The sequence below is a fragment of the Ursus americanus genome, chromosome 6, assembly GCF_024610735.1.
Source record: "Ursus americanus isolate L20-20 chromosome 6, mUrsAme1.1.p, whole genome shotgun sequence".
Classification (NCBI taxonomy): Eukaryota; Metazoa; Chordata; class Mammalia; order Carnivora; family Ursidae; genus Ursus; species Ursus americanus.
The window spans coordinates 40,968,299-40,987,464 of record NC_142132.1 but is presented as its reverse complement, the minus strand read 5'-3'; the positions used below and the strand labels follow the sequence as shown (position 1 = coordinate 40,987,464).

The following is a 19,166-nucleotide window of genomic DNA, read 5'->3' as shown; positions in this document are numbered from 1 at the left end:
TATAAATAAAAAAAAAAAAGAAAAAACAAACTTAAAGAATGAGGACCACCTGAGAGCCTGGCCTGGGGCCACAGAGGTTAGCACCAGGGACAGCAGCCCGCCCTGCGGGGGGCCTCTGGGACCCTGCTTCGGCCCCACCCACAGCTGCATTCAGGGGGTCAGGGGTTGTTCGATTACTTAAACTACTTATTGATGATTTAAGACAATGGCCCCTAATTCTTGGAGCTTCTTCCCATGGACAGCTGGGGGCTGTGTCCCCTTCCCTCGAAGCTTCTTTGACCGGGACTTGGCGAACGTGATCTGTGGGCCTCCTGAGGTGCATCCCAGAAGGCCATGCAGCACTGACCTGCCCTGTGAGGAGCCCCACCACCCTCTGCATGTGGACGAGGCTGCATGTAGGTGTGCTGGCCGACACTTCCAGCTGAGCCTAGCCTTCCAGCCGCGTGAGTGAAAGAAGCCTCCAGATGATTTCAGGATCCTGCTGTCGCGTTGTCTTCCGCACAGTGTCCCCAGACTTGCTGGAGAAGAGCTCAGTTATCCACCTTGGGCCCTGGCTGGATTCCTGACCTGCAGAACCCGTGACCACCATAAAATGATGGTTTTACACCGGTAGCTTTAAGGTGGTTTGAAATGCAGCAAATAGCTAGGACTTGGTAAATGCATCCCTGCATTTAAAGTGAGGGAACCGAGCTCAGAGAGAGAGAGGAAGTCATTAGGACAGAGTCACACAGCCAGCACAGGGCACAGCTGGGGTCTACCTCTCACCTGTGTGAGCGCAGAGGCCCTGCTGTTCCATCCCTCCGATCTGCCTGGCTCCTCGGGGTCATACTTTAAGAGGCAGTTTGCAAACTAGAACATATTCAAGGGATGTGGCCCCACCAGGCTCCAGGAGGGACAGCTGAAGGGACTGGGGACGTTTGGCTTTGACAGAAGATGTCTTAGTGGAATCTATGGGTTGTCTTCAGATAGGCAGGGAGGATAGGAAAGGACAAGCATTGTGGCCCTAGATGGGGAGTCGGGAGCAGAAGGCTGTGTGGGGCAGGGTCTGGCTCGGTTAAAGGAAGAGCTCTGCTGATCACTCCTGTTGGAAGAAGACGGGGCTGTCCAAGGAGGCTGGGAGTCCCCATCCCTGGAGGCGGCCAAGGACAACTGGATGCCCCTGGGTGAATGCTACGAAAGCAAGGCAAGCCACAGGTTGGAACAGGAGCACAAGACTTTTAGAACTCCCCCCACCTCTGAGAGATCAGGATTTAGGCGATAGGAAATATCCTCACTTACTCGAGTTGTCCCCAGGATGACTGCGGGCACAGTTTGCTCAACGTGTCCCCACGGGGAAATGCCCACCTGTGTACTCAGGTTTGATTCGTCCCCTCCAAAAGCTTTTTATAATCACGTCTTTTATGAACACTGACAAATTAAATCAGTCCTACTCTGGTCACTGCTAAAAACCCAAAGGCACTTAGATTCGAATATACCATCTTTATTATTCTGAAAAGCACAGCAGAGGCGTCTTCACGTCTTGGCATGGGGTCGGGATAAGAGATGCCCCACTCTTGTGTCAGGGAAGGAAAGCGCAGCTCCTCTGAGCCAGGACTGGCTAAGCCTGGGCCGCTTTGAGCACAGTGTCCTTGGGTCGGGACATTGATTTGCAGCTTTCTCTGTTAGACAGGGAGAGAATTTTCATTCTGCCTACAGCCTAATGGTTTTAGATGAACGGATGTTAGTGGCATCCCGGTTGGCCTGAATGCATGTGCTTCTGTCTCAGCTGCTCACATGTGTGCGCTCTGAGACATACGGGCTCTCCCAGCCTCACTGGTGGCCTTTCAGGGAGGTTTATCAGCTGAGCTGCTTAATAAAATTCCTTATTCCCTGGTCTTTTCTCTGCAGATCCTGATTTAGTAGATAGGGTGGGGCTGGGTGTCTGTGTAAGCTGGGCCCAGGCAGCTCTGGGACCAGTTCAGCTTGGGAAGCTCCTGGGTGGGGAGGAAGAAACAGCCCCTTCGTGCGGAGGTGTTTGTCAGGCCAGATTATGCTAAGGTTGGCCCTGCGCTCACACCCGGAACTGACGTGAAAGTACCGGAAGCAGATAGAAGACTGAAAGGCAAGTTGGGCCCCCCCACCCCCCAATCCATGGCCCAGGTTGAGCAGGCAGGGCGCGGTGGCTCCGGCTTCTTGGCCTTTGCTCTGTCCTGAGCCTTCAGGACTCGCTGCCCACCAGGTTCAGCAGGGCGTTCTTGTAGTCGCCACTGGTGTCTCCCTGAGGACAGGAGGGACAGGGGAGTCACAAGGGGTATTTGTCAGCTGCGGTTATTACTAGGAGTCGTGCTCCTTGGGGAGAGGTCTGGCACATCCCTGTGCGGGGTCCTATGACGCAGGCCCACACTAGGTCACCCGTCTTCTTGTTGCCATCTCAGGATACTTCTTTGTATCTCCTTTTGATTCCCTTACTAACTACCGGGGAGCTTAATGTAGGAAACGAATCGCAGACGCAGCCCTGCTCTGCAGCAGGGAAGGCATTTCGATGGCCTCCTAGCCGCATCGGCTGCCCCAGGGCCCTTCCCCACGTTCGGCTCAGGACACGAGCGTGCCCAACCATTCATTTATTCGACACCACCCATCATTTATTCAACGCCTGCAGCTGTGGATCAGGGAAACGAGGCAGCAAGCAGGCTACCCAGTGCCACACCTGGAGGCAGGGGGTGCAGTGGGGAGAGCCTGGGCTTTGGGGCCACGCAGAACCTGGACCACAGCTCTGTCATGCACTGACCCTGTGGCTGGGACGAGTCCTGTCACTGCCCTGAGACCCCTTCTCACCTATCAAAGGACGGTGATGCTGACATGAGCCTTGCTGAAATGTGGTGAGGCGTGCACAGCAGGAGAAGCGTGGGCTTGCCTGCACGGCAGCTGGCTCACAGAGGGGTCAAGCGGCATCTGTCTCCCAATGGGATTGACCCCACACGGCCAATGGCTGAACCCCATTTTTGTGTTCTACCAGGTCCCCCTTGCTATTAGGCAGGTCCTGATAGGTCCGGCTGGTCCGGGATCTGCACACAGAGCCAGGGGATGCCGAGGAGGACCTATCACCCAACTCTTTTTTTATGTGCTTGAGGAAAATGGGAGCAAGAGGAAGGCTACTCGGTGAGTGATGGGGCTGGGCTAGTTCCATGGTCCTACGCGCTGTAGCAGTTTCTGCTGCATGGGAATCACCTAGTCCTTAACTTTTAGCCAAATTTGCTTGTACAATCATTTGGGCCTGAAATCTTCTGGTAGTTTTGAACTACATTTTAAATTTCTCCCTTCCTTCTTTCCTTTTTCCTTCCTTCCTTCCTTCCTTCCTTCCTTCCTTCCTTCCTTCCTTCCCCCTCCCTCCCCCTTCCCTCTTTCTTTCTTTCTTTACACAATTTTTGTAATACAGTGTTTTTGTTTTTGTGTTGTTTTGTGCTTTTTAGAAAGTGATTCATTTTGTCTTTTTAACTGCGTGTGTCTAAAGTTACACATGCGGTTTTTATAAATTTTCCTATTAATTTCTAGGCAGGGTTTTTAATGCTGGTATCACTGTTGGAAATCCTTTTTGCTTTGATGACATCTACAGAGAGTGGTCTATACTAAAAAGAAAATATTTGGCCACCTGAGTCACAATTTCAACTCACTTTTCTTAAGTGACAACTGTAGGCAAAACCTAAAGAGGGTGGGCCTCTGATATGTCTAGACAGGGGACGTTATTATCGATTATATTGATCGTGTGCGAATTAGCCTGCTAAGTCTTTCTCCATCACGAAGTCTACACCCTGGACGGGTCAAAGTGATCCCTTTCGCTCAGTGTGGCTGTGCCTCTGAAGTCTGACTGTGGCTCCGTCTAACTGTGGTGGTGAGAAGGTAGATGGCACAGAAGCTACGGAAGGTTGAAAAAATCCCTAACACCCCCTGGAACTGGATGTTGGCAAAGCCATCAGCAGCCCGGGCTGGTCTGCGGGTCGCCCTCTTGTCTTTTGACAAGACTGGCTGGAAAGCCAAACACCAGGCAAAGAATAATTCCGCCCCTCACCCCCACCTACCCACTGCCCCTTTCTGAAACATCTTAAAGCAGAAATGTCTTTTTAACATGTTGTGAGCTATGTGTGTCTTGGAAAGTGTGGCTGACAGCGGACATTTGTAGAGTAACTAGAGACTTGACTTAAGAGCCAATGGAGACTTAGGGATATACTTCTCAAGGTTTGACTTCTCTTAATGAAATGATCAAGGCCTCGTTTGCATTAATTTCTAGAAGAGCTGTTTCTCTCAACGTTACGGCAGTGTGATGGTGTGGTGGTCACTGTGCGTTTTCTCAGCTCCAGAACGTTCACTGACTGGCATCTGGTTAGGTAAGCTGCGGGAGCCCATCTGATTTATCTCTGTAAAATTGTACTGCTAGGAGTACTTCAGTCTGGATTTTGAAAGCTGCTGCCCGATTCCTACTGAACAATTACTGTCATTGACATTCAGTTGTGGTCTCCTTAGCAAGTGCTCCTGGTGTCGTTTCCACAGGGGCAACCATAACTCAAGTGCAAAGGCCACTCTGGGCACCAAGCACAGGGGCCTCCATGGTCTGGTCTCTGTGCGTCCGCCCAAGCCCCCTCCAGGTCCTAGCCACAGTGACCCGCTTGCCGATCCCCATACACACCGTATGGCCATGAGTGCACGGGTATGACCCCCGCTGGGAGGGATGGACACGTGTGACGTAGGACTCTGGTCCCAGCATCCGCATCCCCCAGGAGTGCCTCACACTTGGGGTAGAGTTGGGAACTCCCGACTTACTGCGATCATGCTGCCGAGGGTCTCGCCGTACACCTTTGAGAACTGACACTTGATAAGATTTAAGTCAATCTCGCTCCTCGAAACGATGTTTCTTATCAGGGTCCCATCGCGCGTCCCTGCTCCCTGGGCAAGACGAAGCAACCAACCATCACTGCCTGCCTTTCTGGTGTGTCTCTGTGTTGACGGACACATCTGTGCTCTGGCGCCGGGGGGCTTTCATAGGGGGCTGGAGACGCAGGAATGAGCCTCTGCTTCAAGAGGGAGAAGCACTGGGAGGGGTGCCTTAGTGATTCAGGGCTTCTGTTCCCTTCATCTCTTCTCCCTCACCCACGTTTCTGCCTCTATTGGGAGCCAAATGCCCCAAAGTGCTGTTTGTGTGTGGATTGCCACATCGGATTCTAGACTCGGAACACTCACTGCTCCAGGAATAAGACTTCTTCCTAGAGGGACAACGTCAGGAAATCCAGCCTATGTGGCCAATTCACAAGCAGGATCTTTCTGCCTACTTTCATCTTTAACTAGTCTCCTGTCAGATGGCGCCAATGGCCAAGGGAACCCCACGCCCTCTCTCACTTCCTGGCCAGAGAACTTGGGGCTCTAACTTCCGGTGGTGTCAGCGCACAGAAGGTGGGCACTGACTTTGGGCTCAGGGAATTCCTCTGACCATCTTCCAGTTTGGTTCTAGGTGCCAGAAACTCCACCTATACGAGTGGCTGGGATGTCTGTTTGAATGCCCTGTGCAGCCTCTTGGACGACAGACAAACCCAGCTCGGCCCCCCTGGCAGGCGCATGGAAGTTGAGTGCCGCGCGTGGGCCCATCTCCCTCTGACGCCCATTCAAAGGGCGCCTTCACTTCCTGGCAGTGTCGACCTGTGCGCTCTCCAGGAGGTCACGTGGTGGATGAACAGGACAGCTGGGCTGGCTTGGGTTCAAATGGAGGCTCTGCCAGTCACCCGCTGTGTGTGACCTTGCCCACAAGCCTCAGTTCCACCATCTCTATGACACGGATTCACAGGATTGTGGTAAGAGGTCGGTGCAATGCACACCTGTGAAAACACCTGCTCCAATCCAGCCCTCAGGAGATGCGGCTTCCCTTCCCCGGGCTCAGTTTACCCTTTGAGAACTACGCATTCTGATCACTAGAGGCTGGAATTAGAGCAGACCCAAGGGTGGAAGGCAGTGGTAGCTCTGAACTTGGCTTTGCAGTTGGTGCTGAGTAGGGCTGAGAACAGGGGGCACAGAAGGCAGAAGAGTTACCTTCAAGGCGTAGTACAGTCGCTCTGCGAAGTAGCTGTGCAGGTTCCGGGTGCATTTCACTGGCAGACAGGAGAGCTCTGTTAACACCACGGCCGTAGGGGGCATTGCGTACAAGTGTGTTTATTTACGTCTTGCCTCAGATCTTAAGTGCGAGCATTATGCAGCTCTTGGCCTATTTATTGACGTGTTGCCTAGTTCCCAAACGAGAGGCTTGGCATTGGGTGGGGTGGGGCAGGGAAGGAAGCCTGGGGCGCTGGGCACAGGTCCAAAGGCACAGAGCGGGCAGGCGGAGGGTGAGGTGTAAATGCCCTGGGGTCTGCGGGGCTGGCCCATCTGCACATGGCTCCATCCAGGGCAGCCCCTGGGCTCTTACACCCCAGGGCCAGCTTTGCCAGGAATCCAGCCACTCAGCTCCACAGAGGAGCCGTAGTTATGGTGACCACTGGCCTCAGAGTGCCCATTCTACTCGTCACTTAATCTGGAAGTTCCCTGTGTTTGAATTTCCATGTGACAGTGGGGCCCAGCCCTGGAGCACTAGGGCACCCAGGGACATCTGGCCCAGAGAGCGGGCCCCTGTTTATTGAGACTAGGCATCTGGGTAGGGAGCTTGGCCCTTTGGCTCAGGGCAGCAGAAAGAGCGTGGGCTTTGCATGAAGGAGGCAGGTGTTCGAGCTGCCCTGATGGCATGGTGTGACTTCATTCTTTGACCTGCCTGCCTTGCACTGGCCTCGTCTGTGGAGTGAACGGTGGGAGTCTTCTAGGAGAAGGGAACAGGCAGTGCCTGGCCCCGTAGGGCGCTGGACACCTTTGCTTTGCCCTGCCTGAAGATTTATTCAGGACGTTGTTCAAACTCAGTGCAGGGGCTGACTCGCCGAGATTAGAGCGGGGGGTGTGCTGAGCTGCTCAGCAGTCAGAGCCTGCGGGGGACGAGCAGATGTCCCAGTCCACCCCGAAAGGCCTGGACACTTTGTGGAGTTCCCCTGGCTGCCCGGCACAGAATGGGGACAGCCTGGGGTGGAGGGGAGTGCCCTAGGCCTGGGGCCCTGACCTTGGCTCCACCATGGGAGGGAGGACAGGTAAAGTCCCTCTGCCCCTGGGCCTCAGCTCCTCACTGTGCAATGACTCCTCTCACTGGGACCTCAGTGCTGCACCCCAAGATGTGGTCTGGAACAGGTCCTCCTAAGTAGACCTGACGTCATGCTTGAGGGAAGGCTGTCAGTGCTCCCCAGGGTCAGAGCATCAGTCACTGAATTTGGACTCCTACTATACATCATTTCTTCAATGAGCCACTGAGACAGAGACCAGGCCCCTGGCTAAGGTCGACAAGCGACTTTCTTTAGGGCTTTATAATCAGAACCATTCGTTCCCTGTGTGGCTGCTGCGGGTGAGCACAGGCCCTGGGTCAGGCATAATTGTGCAAATGTGCACACGCATTCATATACTCACAGATTCTCGCATGTGTGCCATGCTCACACTCATGCTCGCGCACTCACACAGCACAGGGATTATGGGGCAGGACACGGCATACTGAGGACACGAGGGTAGCAGAGTTCCAGTGTGCTGGGCTGAAGGGTACGTGTGTGTGGCCTGGAGGGGTATGGGTCCCTTGAGGCAGACATAGGGACCCAGTCGCTTGCTATTGCCACCCTGGGCACTGCCCCCCCGCTGGGCCCCTGGCCGAGGACGCTTGCATGTCTGAGCACTGAGCCCTGTCTCTTACCCACTGTGAGCATCGCCTCCTCCAGGGAGCCGTGGGTCTCACTCTTGATGCTGTCCTCAATGCTCTTGCTGGCGATCTTCTCATATTCCTCAAACACTGTAGAGGGATGTCTTCTCTTAAGGGATGTGCAGATCTCAGTGTGACGCCCCCAGTGTCTCAGCTCTGAGACTGCACATCCATGTGTCACCCCTGACCCTTGGTTGCCAGGGAAAGGGTCCCAGTCTCCCTGGCTCTCTCCCCAGCATCATGAAAAGACAAGGATGCACACTGGATGGCCTGCGTGAAGGGACGGGCCCTGCAGCCAGGGCACCCTGCTGGAACCCTGCCCCCTCCCTCCCGGGTACCTCTCATCAGGTGCGTGGCACTGCGTGTGCACAGGATGGTGATGAATTTCATCTCGTCGGTCCCGTGAATCTTCTCGCCCGCTGCGTACAGATCCTAGCATTGCGGCAGCCACAAGAAGTCAGTGAAGGAAAGCAAGGAGGTGAGGGTCAGCCCCCATCCACCCACCAGGTCAGCATTCTCCTCTTGCTATCCCTGAGAGGTTAAAATCTCTTCTGGATACTGGGTCAGAAGCTCCTCTGGGAACTCCCCTGCCTCCCCCTGGAGCTTTGCTCTGCCTCTGGGCATCTCTAAGCACTCTGCCAGCAGACCGAACTAGAGCGATCTGAATAGTGCCATCTGGTCCCCAGGTTCATGCGCTGTTCCTGCTAGGACAGAGCTTCAGTGGACCCCTCCCACATCCCTCCCCTTCCTGTTCCTGAGTCTCCCCAACACCCTCACTTTCCTTCTGGAACACCAGAGGGTAAAGGTCTGCAGAGAGCTGAGCTGGGTCCCAGCCTAACCTAGTGTCAAAGAAGACCTGAATGGACAGAGGGGCTGGGTGAGGCTTCCAGACTTTTGCCCCCAGAGGATGGGGCAGGTGGCCCACAGGGCGGAAGCTGCTGAGGGTGTATGTACGTAGCCTCACCTGTGCATCTTGGACGGCCTGTCCTGGGTCCACAAAGCCACTCACATCATCCCTGCTGCCCTAGGAACAGAAGGGGTGGCTGTGTCAGCAGGCTAGCCCAGCAGAGCAGCTGGGGCCGCGGGGAGAGCCGGGCAGGAGGGCAGGGAAGTCTCTATTGCTTTTTGGCTGGGGGACTTTAGCAGGCTGGTTACCCTCTCCAGGGCCAGATTCTGTCATCTGTAAAATGAGAGTAGTAAGGGCTGCCTCATAAGGAGCTGGGGGATTTGGTGGGCTAAAGTAAGCGGAGTGCCAGGTGTGGGGTGTGGTGTGTAGGACCTGCCAGGTGACAGGGCACTCTCCTCCCAGTTCTGGGGAGCCCCCTTGTGGCTATGTCAGGGACATGCAGGTGTGAGGATCTTCCAACCACTCTGAGAGGTATCCAAGAAGCCCAGGCCACTGGGGCTGTACCGAGGCCCTGACTCCACCCCACTCCACCCCAAGAACCGCTCCCTGGAGCCCAGCTGTTGGGGTCCTTCAGTGCGAGGCACGCCCAGAAGCCTGGGCTCTGATACCTGTAAGAGGCACACCAGGATCCTCTCCAGGTAGCCGCTGGTGTCTGCTTGGATGTCTTCCTCCAGGCTGGACCCGTAGTCTGCAGGGGAGACAGGACCATGAGGCACAGACCCACTTTCCTCCTCCCAGCCCCATTTCCCACACTTATCCCAATCAAAGCCTTCTGGTAAGGACGTGTCAGTGGCGTGGACACACTGCCCAGGTGTCTGAACGGTAGCAGCTCCACCCTCAGGTGGTCATTCAGAATGAGAAGCAACCCGGCTCGAAGCGCAGTGACAGGCCAGGCCAGAGAGCCCGCCGGGGCTGCCGACCGAGCTCCACTTCATTTGAACCTTCAGGCACATTGTCTACCAGGCAGAGCACATGGAGGCCAGGCTGGCCTCTGCTTGCTTTGCATCCCGTAGGCTCCATGATAGTTGGCCTGCAGTCCATGGCCCCCATTGCAACAGGGCCCTGCACGGTCTCCAGGGTCAGCGTGTGCCTGGCCAGGAAGGAGCCAGGTGCTGACAAAGCCCGGGACCCACAGCGCTGCCAAGCCCTCGAGGGGCAGAGAGTGTGGGGTACATGTCCCTCTCCCCAGCACCCCTTGGGCTTCAGGGGGCTTAGAGACCATCAGGCACAGGACTGGGCACACAGCAGGTGCTCAGCACCCAGGTGTAGAAAGGCCTGGAAAGGGTCTTTTGCAGCAAGGCCCAGTGCACTGCTTGTCCCTCATCCCCTACTAAGCTGCCAAAGCTCGTGGCCATTCCCACGTGAGCCTTTACGTCCAGGCCCTGCACCCTCCCTTACCCTCCTCGTAGGCCTTCATTATCTCCCGCAGCTGGTTCTTAGTCCGAGAAGCCAGGATTTCAATGATGACACCCTCTTTGGTCCCCAAGCCCTGTGGACAAAAATCTCTGTCTGCTGGAGAGCTCTGCCTGGGCTCGCCTGCTCTGTCCACACCCTCTTCTGTCAAGAGGCGAGAGGAAGAGCCCCAGAAGAACAGTCAGTATGCTGCCCCCTCCGATGGGGGCCTCTGCTGGAGGGCGTTACTGGGGGAAGGTGCCCGTGTTGGTCTCCAGGGGCGGCTCCTGTGGGCAGGTGAGGCGATGGGAGAGCTCTGTCTCGGCTCTGCCCTCCGTGCTGGGTGGTCTCCAGCATGCCACTCCACCTCGCTGAGCCTAGGGGTCCTCATCAGTCCTCAGGGATAAAGAGCCGGCCCACCCCGAAGGTGCATTAGCGAGAACAGATGGGGAATGCAGGGCAGGCACACCCCGTGAGTGTCCTTTCAATGGAGATGATTATACTCGCTGGACCCTGACTCCCTCCTCACTCTCTGCGAGTGCTAAAGGAGCAGTGGGAGTCATAGGAGATCCGAGGGACCGGGCAGAGACTGCAGATGTCATCCTGTCATCCTGCACACCTGGTCTGGCACTGTCCTGAGAAGCGCTGAGTCTGGCGCCCTCGTGGCCGCGTGACGGCAGACGCCAGCCAGTCTGGGCAGCAGGCTGCAGGCTCACCGGGCTGGGCCATTCCAAAGGGTGGCTGGACGGGAGCTCCGAGGTCCCAGTGCCAGGCTCTCTTGGGGAAGGCGTCCCCAGCAGCGACCCTGCCCCCCAGTCCTTGTAAGCATTTCTGCCCCTTCCCCACCCCACCTGCTTAGTTACCTGCATGGCATCGTGCAGCTCCTTGGCTTCGTATCTGTATGGTGGGTACATGAGGGCCACGATGAGCCTCTCGAACTTGCCACTCAGCTCTGACTGCAAGGTCTCGGTGAGATCCTAATGCAAGAAGGACAGGCAATGATCTGGACGTGGTGCCCCCCTGAGTACAGGGAGCTGGGTGGCAGCCAGTCCTGGAGGCGCGGGCGGGAGTCCTGTGGGCTCTACCATGAGCTGGTGCTGGGGTTTTTCGGGCCAGCAACGTAGCCTCTCTGAGCATTAACCTTACCTGTGAAAGGGAGACAGTGATTCTCCTGCGTTATACCATTGCTTAGAGGACTGGTGGAGAGATGTGTGTGGCTCGACCCAACTCTCAGTGTGGTGCTGGGCACAGTGGAAGCCCGACATACGTGTTTGCCGTTGCTCGCCATCAAATCCCGTCATAGCGCACGGGCACCCGTGAATGCAGGACTGAGTTAAGGACTCGATCTCAGGGCGCTGGTCTCCGCAAGAAGCCACAAGGCCACACCCTGCTGTTGTGCACAGCACAGTGAAGGACCAAGGGCCTTGTCAGACCTGGACTTAAATCCCAACCTTGTTGCTTACAGGCTGTGGGATCTTGAGCGCTTACTCCTGGAACCTCAGTTTCCCCTGATACCGAATGCAGAGAATGATGTGCAGTTGTGAAGATGAAGAGAAAGAAATTATTAAAAAAAAAAAAAAAGCGCGCATTGGCGCCCCCCTGGAATGTTCAGGCTTCATCATTCACCTTCCTGCCTTAAATCTCCAAACTAAGGACCCGCGGCGACAGAGGCTCTGGCAGCCACGTGATGTGTGCCTTTGTTCCTGTGTTTACGTAGTAACCCCAATGCCTGGCTCTGTCCTGCGGTGGTGGAGGGAGGGAAGAGAGAAAAGCATCCAGCGCATGGGCTCCCTGCCCCTGGAGTTCCCTCGAGGCAGAGGGAGCCGGCACAGACACAGAAGCTCTGGCGTGAAGAGCGCGTCCCACACCGGCACCTCTGTGCGTGGGTGAGATGGGCATCCCAGGCTCTGGGACCAGGGTGAGCCAAGAGTAGAGGCAGGGCCACAGCTCAAGGATGGGGCCATGGAGCCAAGGTACAGGAGCTCGGTGAGAGAGACGGGGGTGGAGGGGTGGAGCGGCCCGCAGGCCTGCTGCCAAGCCAGGGGTGTGGGGAGCCGTAAGTAACGCAACCAGATAAAACAGAGGGTGGCTAGTGGAATTTCAACTTCAGATACACAATTAATAATATGTTTAGTATAAGTATGCCCTATATGCCCCTTGCTTTTAGAAGCTGGCCTCTAGACAAGGGTCTTGTCCAGAGCGAAGCTGCTTCCCAGGCTGTCTCCGGCCGCAGCAGTGCCCCTAGCGCCCCCTCCCCCATGGAAAGCCTCCTGTCCCGCTTTACCTTGCCAAACTGTGCCTTGAAGGACTTGGCGATTTGCTGCCGCTGGGCGTTGCTCCTCTTTGTGAGCACATCGATGATGGCCTGCTCGTTGGTCCCTGCAGGGGTGCACAGTGTGAGCACCCCCACTGCCCCTAAGGGGGCTGAGGAGGAGGGAGGGCAGCTGCTTGGGGGTCAAGCAGTGGGCACCCGCGGCCTGGAGAGCTCCCAAACCTGACGATTTTCATGGTGTAGAGAGGACCCCTAGGCAGTAAATCCTTCTGTCCTTCCCGCACCTCCCGCCCACACGGTGTTGGGGTGCTGCCCAGGGCCAGTCTCACAGTGAATCTGAGGACCCTCTGATCATCTGGTCTGCTCCGGACATCCCCGGGGCCTCTGGTGCTCAGACAGGAGGACCTTCTACTCTGTCCTCTCTCGTGCTGGTGGCAGTGGGGGCAGGTCAGGACCGAGGCCCCAGCAAACTAGATCTGAGTCCTGGCCCAGCAGCCTCGTTGCCAGGGCATCTGCTCTCTCCTTTGGGAAGTGGAGGGAACAGCAGAGATCTCACAGGAAGTAGAGGCCATGAACATGCCGCCAAGGTTCATCTAGAAAGCACGGCAAGCCCTGGCTGGCTTCAGGAATGCGCGTCCCGGAGACCGCAAGGAGGCTGCCTGTGCCCGGCCCAAGCAGAGCGGGGAAGCTACGAAAACCGCGCGGCCCAGTTCAGCCCCGCAGAGCTCCCAATGTCATCCCATCCAGAGTTTCCAGGGACACACAGGTCCAGAGTGCCTGAGGCCATTCTGTGAGTGTGAAAGCTCGGACCGATTGGGGTGAAGTTGCCTACGCAAGGATGCCCAGGCACGCACAGCATGACATCCCCCTCCCACCCTCATGACTCAGCCTTTCTCTTCTCCAGCCATGTCATTGGGTGGGGTGTAGACTAGTGATGCTGGGGCGGGAGCGCCCGAGCGCTTCTCTGGGCCGGGAGTCCATCTCGCGAGCGTGGTGTCCCCTGGCCGCCCCCCTCCAGAGCCGCGAGGATCGTGGTCTGGAGCAGAGCGGACAGACCCCAGAGAGGCACAGCCCTCCGCGGGCAGGTCTGCGGACATCCACTCACCGATCCCCTTCATGGCTTTGTAGAGGGTCTCCGCGTCAGGGTCCGGGTTAAAGTGGGGGCTGCCCTTCACCGTAACGCCCTCCTGTTCCATCTGCAAAAGAATCCAGGCTTGTTCAAAGTGGGAAGGCCCGGGGGGGCGGAGCAGATCACCAGCCCACCGGGTGGCCTGCCCCTGCCCAGTGACCACCGGCTCAGCCCCCGCAGGCCGGCGGCTGAGGCTCCGGTCCCTCCTGCCCCTGCCTGGCTGGGCTCTCCCTGACTGTCCACCTTGGGTGAAGGGAGGCCTGAGGGGTCCTGCTGGCCCAGACCGCAGCGTCTGGATATGACAGTTACCAGCAGATACGTGTCGAGGAAGGGGCGCCTTGGTCCTCTTGCCACTAAGTTGCCATAAGGCTCTCTCACTTCGGGGCTGTGGAAGCCTGGGCGGTGGAAGCCTGGGCGGTGGGGGTGGAGGCCCCGTGCGCCTACGAGGTGCCTTGGCTAAGGGAGGCCTGTCCTGTCAGCTCGGCCGTCAAGGAGGACGGAGGGGCCTCTTGAGGAGTGAGGCAGGGCCAAGCTGGTCAGCGCCGCGGGGCCATCCTGAGAGCGGAATCTCAGCCTTCAGCACCAGTGCCAGCCCTGCGGAGTCGGGGTACGTGGACTCTTGACGGTGGCACTGTGGCCACTTTCAGAGCTGCCACCTAGCCTTTGGTGTCAGGAGGAGGGAAGAACCGGGAAGAAGCCCTAAGAAGGGGGGCTGGCCTGAGAAAGGACCAGCAGTGGTTTTATTGGGGTGACAAGGCACGACAACGACCGTGGGTGTGCTCCTGGCCACCTGGCTGTCTTCAGAAGGGTCCTACATGTCTCCCTGCTTCAGCCTTCTTGCCTCAGACCTGCTCTTGGAACTTTTGTGATAAGATTCCCGAGGCTGGGGGAGGTTTACCTGGGGTAACGGGAGCTCGGGAGGTGAAAGGGTGGGGGTATGGCCGGGTGTGAGTACAGGGGTACAGAGGAACAAGAAGGGCAGCGCACCCTACGGGAGGTAGCTTTCTGGGGGTGAGGCAGGCTGCATCGAATCTGCTGGGGGGTCTGTGGCTTAGGCGTCAGCCTCTCAGGGGCGTCAGCTGTGTAGGGAAGCTACCGTTAAGTGAGGGAACCCTGAGAGACCACAGCCGCCTGGCCTGGCTGTGAGTCCCCTCGGGGCTCTGTGGGACTGCCGTGTCACCTCCACAGAATGGCTCTTTGATGAATAGGCTGGCACTAGCCAGAACCACAGCTTGTGGGAAGAAGCCACAAAACCTCTTCCGCCCCCGCCCTGGGGTGTGGGCTCTGGATCAGGCCAGGCCTCTCCCAGCTAGTGTCGTCTGAGGGCAAGCCACAGGCCCTGCCCACCCCCACGCCCGAGCTCTGTCCCGCACCATCCACAGGCAGTGCTGTCAGTGGGAAAGGACCACCCACCCCCAAACCACAAGGACAGTGAACGAGTGAGGACAGGCTTCGTGGAGCTGAATGTGCTGCTTTGAGAGTGTGTAGACAAGGTTGGGAAGAGAGGCGTGGTTTGAGGCCAAGCTGCCTTCTTTCTGAGAAGTGGGTACTCATAAGAAGGTAGAGACCCAGGGCCCCCGGCTGAGCATCCTGACAGCCTAGGGCCTTTGCAAGTCCACAGGCATGGAGGACAGAAGGTTAGGTTTAGAAAGAACTGCATGATGCTCTGAAAATTGTGAAATAAGCACGATAACCAAAGTCCTTGGGCCTTTGACCTGAGCCAAATCTCTAGTCCAGGGCTTGTCTGGCTTTCTAGCCTTGTGCCCTGTAGCATTCCTCAGATAAAAATGAATGATCTTTCATAAGTATGTGTTTTTGGGAGAGGGATAGTAGTGGAGGGAGATTGGAGATGGGCATTGAATTTGAAGAAGACTTAGAGATTCCTCAGTGGAAAGGAATTTAGTCCCATCGTGTTTGGTCTCCCATGCACCCATTCACCTACTCCTTCTGTCTGCCCCCCATCCACGCATCTACTTTCCCACCTACCCAACCACCAACCCACTCATTCATTCATCTATTCATCCATTCTCCACCCAGACACTCAATGGCCATATCCATCCATCCATCCATACATCCATCCAACCATTTATTCATTCACTTAATAACCATGTCCATCCTTCTATCCATCCATCCATCCATCCATCCATCCATCCATCCATCCATCCATTTATTCATTCACTTAATCACCATGTCCATCCTTCTATCCATCCATCCATCCATCCATCCAACCATCCATCCATCCATTTATTCATTCACTTAATCACCATGTCCATCCTTCCATCCATCCATCCATCCATCCATCCATCCATCCATCCATCCTTTAAGCCCTGATTAGATCCTGAAAATACATGGCAGATTGCCATCGGTGGGTCTATCTATAGGGATATTGCTTTCGAGTAAGAGGTAAAAGGTCTTTCTATTCCCTTTGCTTGAATATCAAATGTCTGGTAACAAATTTTCCTATCTCATTTTTAGCCCTGTGTTTCTCAGCAGAAAGTGTTAGAAATAATCCCTTGTGCAAATCCCATCCAGAAGAGCCTGTGTGGTCCCAGAGGTGGCCCAGTGGGATGCCCTTGTTTGTGGACCCTGAGCTGCTTTTACCACCCTCAGCCCTTTGAGCAGCTCCTTTGTGCCAGGCCTCCGTGGTAGATGCTTCAGGGGCCAGAAGAGCCATGCTCATCCCCTTGACATCTCCAAACCATGAATGCCCCATTTGACAGGCAAGGGAGCGGGGCTCGGAGGGCTTGTCAAGGTGTCATAGCTCGTCAGCGGTGGTGCTGGCACTGGACCCGCAGCCTGACTCAGAAGCTGAGCCCCGTCTACTTCCCCCCACTCTATTGATGACTCAACCTTTTCGGGACAGTGAACTTTCCTGGAACTCTTCACTGAAGAAAGCTTTGCCCACAGGAATGCAGGTGGTCCGGGAGTGCGAGTTCTGGGCACCACCCGTGAGGGGCTCTCTCCCTGCCCCCAAGCCGGCACGCGGCACTGTGCAGCAGGGACCGGCCAGCCCACGGGACTGAGTCACTGGTCTGAGGTCGGCTCCGGTGGGAATGGTGGTCAACCTGCTCCCTGAGTGGGTGGTGATTTTGAGGCACCAAGGAGCCTCAACCTCTCTTCCCACTCCATTGTTTTAGGGGATAAAAAGCACAGTTACCTGGAATCAGACCCCTGAATATCAGCAGGGAGGGGTAGGGCCCCAGGTCTCCCTATCCGAAACGCCCCGCTGTTAGAGAATCTGCCTGGGCCCCATGCCGGAGTGGGCTTGTCCAGACAGGAACATTTTCACTGAGAAGGTGACTCAGTCCTGCCAGTGACTCTGTCTGTAAGAGCTCTGTTCCCAGGAGCTGCCACACCTTTGCCTTCCCCTGTCACGAGGCTGCCCTGGGGAGCCTGGGAGACGAGAACTCCCTTCCTGTAAGAGAGGCACAGGTGGGCCTTCTAGCTGATCTTTCACACCCTCGCCAAGTCCTGCTCCTGGTCCAGCTGGGGGCCCAGAGGACATCTGATCCTCAGCCGGTCACAGGCGGGCTCTGCCTGTGATCTTCCTGCCCCAAGCCAGCTCTCCTGTGGGCTGTGGGTCGCCAAGGCCCACAGTTTGGGCTCTGGCATTGGGCTGCCCAGATTCAAACCCAGACTCTACCACTTGCTAGCATGGCAACTTTGGGCATCTGCTGAGCCTCCTTGTGCCTCAGTTTCTTCATCTGTGGATGAAGATACCGGCATCTGCATCGTCGAGGTGGCATGAGGCTCAAGGGAGATCTCGAATGTGAGATGCTTCAAGGAGTGGCTGGCATACAGTAGCTCAGGGGTCATCATTAACCTGCTGGGATGGCCAGGTCCCTGCAAGGAGGCTTCTGCCTGCCTGGCTGGGTGGGGCCTTTGTCCCGCTGGGAGCAAGGCCCAGAATCAGGCCGTCGGCTGACTATGGAACGGTGCCCAGCACTGGGCTCTCCCCGCCGTGTCGGTCTCCTTAAAGCACGTTCCCACCGGCCGGGAAGAAACTGGAGGCCGCTCTAGGCCCTTGACCTGTCCCGGCTGCTTTGCTGGGGCCCACATAGCTGCCGCACCTTGTCCCTCGCTGCCTCTCTGTCCCGACTGTCCAGGCCTGACATGTCTGAACCCAGCAGCCCGTGGGTTGTGACATTTGTGACAGAGAGATTTCCTAAAGCGGGATAAGCCTGGGTCATCCACTGTAGCTCACAGAGAGCCTGGGGGACGGGGGTGGAGAGAGATCTGAGTTCTAGCTGGACCCCTGCCTGCTAGCTGTGGGACCCTGCAAGTCACTCGGGGTCTCCGAGACCCAGTGTCCTCATCTGTGAAATGGAAGGAGCAGCCCTGATGTCCTCGGCTGCCTGGGGATGAAATGAAGGGGTCGAGCCCGCCCAGAAGATGTCATCTGCCTGTCATCTTTGTGTTTTTAATCCTGAGCACGAGATGGCCCCGGACTCAAACCCAGATGAAACACTCCCAAGAATCTGGTAATTCAGCTGGTGGGAGACTGGGGGACAGGCTGTGCTGTCTTCCCCACCTCAGTCCTTCATCCTCTATAAAACATAGATTTCAGACATTCGAGGCCCTCGTAGGCCAGGTCCTCTTGCCCTCTCTCCTCTCTCCTCAATCTTGATGAATAAACACCATGGATTCCTGGAGGACTGCCTGCCCTCCCATGCCCTCCTGAGGTGTGGGCATTGATGAAGCCTCCAACATCAGCCGATTTGATCATGTTGGTCACCAGCTCAAGGACCTTCAATGGCTCCCCATTGCTCTTAAGGTAAAGCCCAAGGCCCTTAGCCTGCCCTGTGAGGCTTTTTAGGGCCTGCCCTGCCTGCTTCTCTAGGTCTATCTCCCCCTGCCCTCTGCCCTCCCACCCAGGGCTCTCAGGCCATGAGGAACTACTCTCCGAAGCCAAGTTTCCCACCCTTCTGGGCCTTTGCACATACCGTTCCCTCTGCAAGGAACCATCTGCCTGATTCTCCTCAAACACACGCAGGTGCACACATACCACACACATGCACATGTCGCTCAAATGTGATACCCTTTAGCTTCAAGCAGCCGGACCCTCCCTGCAGCAGCTCTTCCTCTGGGCTCCCCCAGCCCCTCAGCTTCCCTCGGTGCCTTTCAAGGTTCCTTTATCTGGGGCCCTGGATGGCTCAGATGGTAAAGCGTCTGTGTTCGACTCAGGTCATGATCTCCAGGTCCTGGGATCGAGTCCCACGTCAGGCTCCCAGCTCAGCCGGGAGTCTGCTTCTCCCTCTTCCTCTGCCTCTCCCCCTGCTTGTGCTCTCTCTGTCTCTCTCAAATGAATAAATAAATAAAAAAAAATCTCAAAAAGAAAAAAAGTTTCCTTGATCTGTCTGTCCTAGCTGTGAGTGTGTCTAGGCCTGGGGCAATTTCTTCTCCCTTGCCTCCTCAGTGGGCAACCTGGTGCTTGGCCGGCAGACAGTGCGACTGCTGACTAAGCTGAACTCTCGCCACCAACACCCTGCAGGAACCCTACCCTCCGCCCCTGCTTGCTCCCCACTTACCCAGGCTTTCCACCAGGCCATCTTGTTCTCCTCGCGATCGCCGTTCCCCAGGGAGATGAAGACCCACTCGTCGGCTCTCCCTCTGCTCCGAGATTCCCCAGGACTGGCTCCCTCACGAGCAGGCCAGGTCCTTGGGGTTGGGTGTTGGGTGTGGTGGCGAA

The 19,166-nt window shown here is 56.5% G+C and overlaps 1 protein-coding gene across 1 annotated transcript; it reads right to left on the bottom strand.

Moving 5' to 3' along the window:
- Positions 1–1,464: 1,464 nt before the first annotated feature.
- LOC123782910 (annexin A8) lies at positions 1,465–19,166 on the bottom strand. Its single transcript, XM_045783383.2, has 12 exons — positions 19,006–19,166; positions 13,454–13,544; positions 12,361–12,455; positions 10,940–11,053; positions 10,083–10,173; positions 9,293–9,372; positions 8,742–8,801; positions 8,116–8,209; positions 7,772–7,867; positions 6,052–6,110; positions 4,795–4,917; positions 1,465–2,257 (listed from the first exon to the last, which is right to left on the bottom strand). Exons 1-12 carry the CDS (start codon positions 19,024–19,026, stop codon positions 2,198–2,200), a joined length of 984 nt encoding a protein of 327 aa, XP_045639339.1. The 5' UTR covers positions 19,027–19,166; the 3' UTR covers positions 1,465–2,197.